Source organism: Nicotiana tomentosiformis, chromosome 9 (genome assembly GCF_000390325.3).
Source record: "Nicotiana tomentosiformis chromosome 9, ASM39032v3, whole genome shotgun sequence".
NCBI lineage: Eukaryota > Viridiplantae > Streptophyta > Magnoliopsida > Solanales > Solanaceae > Nicotiana > Nicotiana tomentosiformis.
In genome coordinates this window covers 44,750,511-44,756,770 of record NC_090820.1, presented here as the reverse complement: position 1 = coordinate 44,756,770, position 6,260 = coordinate 44,750,511, and the positions used below count along the sequence as shown (strand labels likewise).

Here is a 6,260-nt window from a genome sequence, read left to right as displayed (position 1 = left end):
GATAGATGATTCAATAGGGTAAACTGAGGTAACGGTATAACATACACAAATGAGCATAATCAAAGAAAAATAAGTTGCGAAGGAGACTGAGGTAACACAAGAAACGATAGTAGAAGTAGTGCCTGAGCAAGATAAAACTCAAATCACAGGAAAGAAGCGACCTCCAGCACCATTCCCGCAGAGATTGGCCAAATATCAGAAGGACGAGCAATATAATAAATTCATGGAGATGTTGAAAGAAATACAGGTGAACATTCCACTGATTGATGTGTTGCGGGAGATGCCTGGGTATGCCAAAATGATGAAAGATTTAATGTCTCGCAAATTCGACTTCCAAGACCTGTCCACTGTTACATTGACACAAACGTGTAGTGCAGTCGTGACGAGACCCATAGCTGAGAAGTTGTCAGACCTACGGAGTTTCACAATCCCATGCACGATAGGCAGCTATGCTTTTGCTAAAGCATTGTGTGATTTGGGGGCAAGCATAAACTTGATGCCTTTGGCTATATACAAAAGGTTAGGCATTGTAAGAGCTAGACCCACGTCCATGTTACTACAGCTAGCCGACCGGACAGTGAAGAGGCCCTCTAGTATCCTTGATGATGTATTAGTACACGTTGGGAAGTTTGTGTTCCCATCAGATTTTGTCATTCCAGACTGCCGAATTGACGAGAAGATTGCCATAATTTTGGGAAGACCATTCTTGGCCACTGGGAAAGCTTTAATTGACTGTGAAACTAAAGATCTCAAAATGAGACTAAATGATGAAGAAACAACATTCAACGTGCAGAAATCTATGCGACGACCAAGTGAATTTGCCAACTGCTCTCTAATAGAAGTCGTGGATGTAATTTTGGAGGAGGAAGATGAGACCTTGAATGCTAAAGACCCTCTAGAAGCCTGTCTCGTGAACTTAGATGAAATAAATGGAGAGGATTTGGCAGAGTGGGTGCTGGCTCTTGAAGGCTAAGGGTTTTGGAAAAGAGAGCTCGAATTTGAGCCTTTGCACTTAGAAGAAAGAAAACTTTCTCCAGCTAAGCCATCGATAGAAGAGCCACCAAAGTTGGAACTGAAGCCGCTACCACCTCACCTCAGGTATGCTTTCTTGGGACCTAACTCAACTTTATATGTTATTATCTCATCTGGTTTGTTAGATGTGTAGAAAGAACAACTTTTGCAGGTATTGAGTGAGTGCAAAACTGCAATTGGTTGGACCATTTCATACATTAAGGGTATCAGCCCGACCTTCTATATGCATAAGATTATACTGGAAGATGGCCACAAACCTTCCATAGAACATCAAAGAAGGTTGAACCCCAATATGCAAGAAGTTGTGAAAAAGGAGGTGATAAAGTGGTTAGATGCGGGGATCATTTTCCCCATCTCCGGCAGCAACTGGATCAGCCCAGTCCAATGTGTGCCTAAGAAAGGTGGGATGACTGTAGTGCAAAACGAGAACAATGAGTTGATATCAATAAGAACAATCACGGGATGGCGAATTTGTATGAACTACAGAAGATTGAACAAGGCCACCCGAAAAGACTATTTTCCCTTGTCGTTCATTGATTAAATGCTAGATAGATTGGCTGGGAAGTCCCACTTTTGCTTTCTGGATGGATACTCGGAGTATAATCAAATCTCCATTGCCCCGGAAGATAGAGAGAAAACATCATTCACCTGTCCATATGTCGTCTACGCCTTCCGGAGGATGTCGTTCGGCCTATGCAATGCACCCGCCATATTTCAAAGGTGCATGATGGCCATCTTCACTGATATGGTAGAGGACATCATGGAGGTCTTTATGGATGATTTCTCGGTGGTGGGATACTCATTCGATGATTACGTAAGGAATTTGAAAAGAGTGCTGAAAAGATGTGTCGAGACTAATCTAGTACTCAATTGTCGAGTAAGGGCATTGGGGTAAATCGAGCAAAGGTTGATGTGATCGAAAAGCTTCCACTACCCACTTCCGTCAAATCAATAAGAAGTTTCCTTAGCTATGTCGGGTTCTACATACGGTTTATAAAATATTTTTCCAAAATTGCTAACCCCTTGTGTAATTTGCTTGAAAAAGATCACCCTTTTGTGTTTTCTGATGACTGCAGGGTAGCTTTTGAGGAATTAAAGAAGAGGCTGGTGATAGCACCTATCATAGTTTTACCTTACTTGGAGTGACCATTTGAGTTGATGTGTGACGCAAACAACTATGTTGTAGAAGTAGTGCTTGGGAAGCACAAAGACAAAGTCATGCATCCAATATATTACGAAAGTAGAACTTTGATTTGTGTCCAACTAAATTACAAAGTAACCGAGAAGGAGATGCTAGCAGTGGTGTTCGCATTTGACAAATTCATGTCATACCTGATAGGCTTGAAGGTAATTGTTTATATTGACCATGCTACTCTCAGGTCCTTAATTGATAATAAGGATTCAAAGCCACGCCTGATTCGATGGGTGCTACTGCTGCAAGAATTTGACTTGGAAATCCGTGACCAAAAGGGAACGGAGAACCAAGTGGTTGATCACTTGTCTAGGCTGGAAGGATCCGAAAAGAAGGTTGAGGTGGAAGAGATTGTGGAGACTTTCCCGGATGAACAACTACTAGCCACGAGTCTTGAGGTAGCGCCATGTTATGCATACATTGCAAACTACCTGGCAAGCGGTGTTATTCCCTATGACATTTGATCTGTTCAAAAGAAAAAGTTCTTTCGTGACTGTCGCATGTATTATTGGGATGAGCCTTATCTGTTCAGGATTTGTGTTGATAACATGATGTAGAGGTGTATCCCCGAGATAGACCAATCTTCTATTTTCAGGCTTGTCACGCGTCACCATATCGTGGCCATTTTGGGGGAGTAAGGACAACTGCGAAAGTGCTGGAGTTGGGCTTCTACTGGCCGACATTGTTCAAAGATGCACACTTATGGGTGAAGGGTTGTGACGAACGCCTATGAACCGGGAATATTTCCCGTCGACATGAGATGCCTATGAACCTAATTCAGGAGGTAGAAGTGTATGTTGTATGGGGAACCAATTTCATGGGGCCTTTCATCAGCTCATATGGCAACAAGTACATACTCGTAGCTGAGGACTACGTGTCAAAATGGATGGAGGCTGCAGTGCTCCCTACAAATGATGCAAAGGGGGCAATTGGTTTTTTGAAAAAGAATATATTCACCCGATTTGGCACTCCAGGGGAAATAATCAGTGACGGAGGTACTCAATTCTGTAATCGAACCTTCACAAAGTTGTTAGAAAAGTATGATGTACGCCACAAGATTGTCACCTCATATCATCCACAAACGAGTGGGCAAGTGGAAGTTTTGAACAGAGAGATAAAGAGCGTTTTGACAAAGACTGTGAATGCTACAAGAACGGATTAGGTGAGAAAGTTAGATGATGCACTCTGGGCATATCGTACCGCTTTCAAAACTCTGAGTGGCATGTCGCCGTATAAATTGGTGTTTGGCAAGGCGTGTCACTTACCAGTGGAGTTAGAGCATAGAGCTTTATGGGCATTGAGGCAGCTGAATCTCGATATAGAAGTTGTGGGTACAAGTAGAGTCACATAGTTGCACGAGCTTGATGAGTTTCGCTACCACGCTTTTGAGAGTACAAGACTATATACGGAGAGAATGAAGATGATGCATGATGAAAATATTCTTGAACGGAGTTTTAAACCTGGAGATATGGTATTGCTATACAATTCAAGATTAAGGTTATTTCCAGGCAAATTAAAGTCAAGATGATCAGGACCATTTCGTGTGGTAGAGATTTACCTCACTGGTGTCGTAGCGATTGTTACGGAAAATGACTCTCGCACGTTTAGAGTCAATGGGCATAGGTTAAAACATTATTTGGGCATGAATGATGTGAAAGTAGTGTTGGTGACTCATCTGCTCAATCCACCAAAGTTGAGCGAGCCTTAAGTATAATTACATGCGTTTTGTCGCGACGTTAAATCAGGCGCTTCATGAGAGGCAACCCATTGTAATGTTGTATTTGTCGTGCCGCGACGTTAACTAAGGCGCTACTTGGGAGGCAACCCAATTCGTAGTTGATTTTTAGTATAGTTAGAATTTTCTTTTCATTTTTAGGTACTAACAATTTGCAGGTGATTTTGGGCAAGTCGAGCAGGACATTAATCGTTGCCTGAAGGAAACCTGGTGGGGGAGCTCGCCTCTCGAGAGTTGAGGCAAGGTGAAGCTGGCGAAATAGCTTGCCTCGCATGGGTTTGGGCAAGTTGAATCTCGTGTTACATCTAGTGTCGCAAAGGATAAGGCTTGATGGACCAAGCGACATACCTCGTATCGCAAGCCCCCAGGATCGCTTTTCAGCTCGCATCGCGAGGGCTAGTGCGAGGTAAGTTTCACGCGTCGCCATGTAAGGATTTTTTGGCTTATTTTAATTGTTTCCCCTTATTTCTCTTAACACCTCCCTCACTTAAATGCCCAAATCTAAACAAAATAAAAACCTAACCTAAACAAAACTCACAACACTGCTCACAAAATTTCCTCACCCTTACACACTCACCAGCACACTGCCTGTCGTTGTCTCTCCCATCCCCATTGAAGTCGAGAAAACTCCTGCTATTTCTTTCACTTGCACCAGCAATTCACAGGCAGATTCTTCCTCTTAAAGCTTCTCAGGTATGATTCTTATATCTTTCCTTTGCATTTTTGAGTTAGGTAAAGGTATGCAATTAGACACGAAATTTGGGGGCTGTTCTTCATGGTAGTATTGTGTTTGTGTGTCCCAACCCCATGAACCCCATAGGAATAGTGTTTTTATTGTGTGAACAAGTGGTAGTAAGAAACCCCCAAGCCTATTTGGGAGGGTGAGGCAATCCCTCACCCCTACAATCACTCCCATGGCACTAGTGCATTTTAAATGTTTGCTATATGCCTAAATGGCATTCCTTGTCCCCATTGGAGCCCGAGTCTCCGGGATTAATAGACTAGTGTTATGAAGTCATGCACCACGCTAAGAACTTAAGTGTGGGGTGACTCACTGGTAGCCTGATGCTTAGAAATTGGAGGAAGCACCCATATGTTGTTGTTTGATTCTCATGTTAAGCAAATATGAGGTGAAGTCTGAGTAACCTCGGAAATTTGGACAAGCCAATGTGTGTCATATCGTAATGCAGTTTTAACTGATTAATGATTACTTGTGTAGGAATAAATATGCCTCCGAGAAAAGACACCGGCAAAGGAAAGGCTATTTCCACTGCTTCGGCTAAATCAAAGGCGACGGTAGCACCTCCCCCGAATAAGAGAAAAGGGGGAGAAGCTACCTCCAATCAAAGATAAAAAGCATATGCTATGGTAGCTGTAGCAGCCATGCGTCCACAACCCCAAGGCCAACGGGAGTTTGGCATCAGAAACATAGCCCAGCATACTAAAGACTGGTACAGGCGATGTAGGCCTAAACATGTACATCCGGAAGCCGCTATCTATGAGCGCCGACTGCAAGCAAAGTACCAGGCTATTTGGAGGGGCATCCATGATTTCGGGTTGAGCTATGTCTTCAAGAACACAGGGGATATTAATATCAATCTAGTGCGGGAATTCTATACAAGGTTTGATCCATAGGATACCGAACAACTGGTGCTGATTTATGGATGGTTGATAAACTTTTCAGCCACAACCATATGAAAATTTTTAGGTGCTCTGGATGTTCCTGTTGTAACACCCCAGAAATATTTTAAGTATTTCAGTTTAAAGCCCCATAAATTTCGCAAGTGAATTCAAGGTTTCGTAGTGTTAGAGTAGGCTTACGTGTTTGTGTATGGTATAAAATCTTCGCGGCTCGCTTTAGGTTGAACAATGCATCGGAAAGTAAAGGAAAATTTTAGCGAAAAAATGCATTCCTGCCGTCCATTATGCGACCCCAGAACCACTCTGTGGGCCACATAATGGCCGCAGAAGTGAGCAGGAGAAGGGCCAGTTTGGGGTCAATTATGCGGTCGACTATGCGACCGTATAACTGTTATACGGTGCATTATGAGATCGCATAACAGTTATGCGGACCGCATAGTGACCCGCATACACAGATAGATGTTTGATCGTTCTGGTCTGTAATTATGCGACCGATATGCGGTCCACATATGCCACCACAGAACCTGCTCCGGGCCTCCATTTTTGGGTTTTTAAAACCCGACTCTACTTCGTTAAATACAAGCAAAGGGTCATTTTTGAGCAAATATTTTGATGTTTTAGAGAGAAGGGAGAGTGTTTTAGAGAGAGAGGAAACCCTAG

General features: G+C 43.0%; 2 protein-coding genes across 2 annotated transcripts; both read left to right on the top strand.

Annotated features, from left to right (window-relative positions):
• Positions 1-223: 223 nt before the first annotated feature.
• On the top strand, positions 224-973 carry LOC138898701 (uncharacterized). The gene has a single exon (XM_070184789.1). It carries the CDS (start codon positions 224-226, stop codon positions 971-973), a length of 750 nt encoding a protein of 249 aa, XP_070040890.1.
• A 1,349-nt stretch (positions 974-2,322) lies between these two features.
• On the top strand, positions 2,323-3,386 carry LOC138898700 (uncharacterized). The gene is made up of 2 exons (XM_070184788.1): positions 2,323-2,622; positions 3,006-3,386. The coding sequence occupies exons 1-2, from the start codon at positions 2,323-2,325 to the stop codon at positions 3,384-3,386; spliced, it is 681 nt and encodes a 226-aa protein (XP_070040889.1).
• Positions 3,387-6,260: the final 2,874 nt, after the last annotated feature.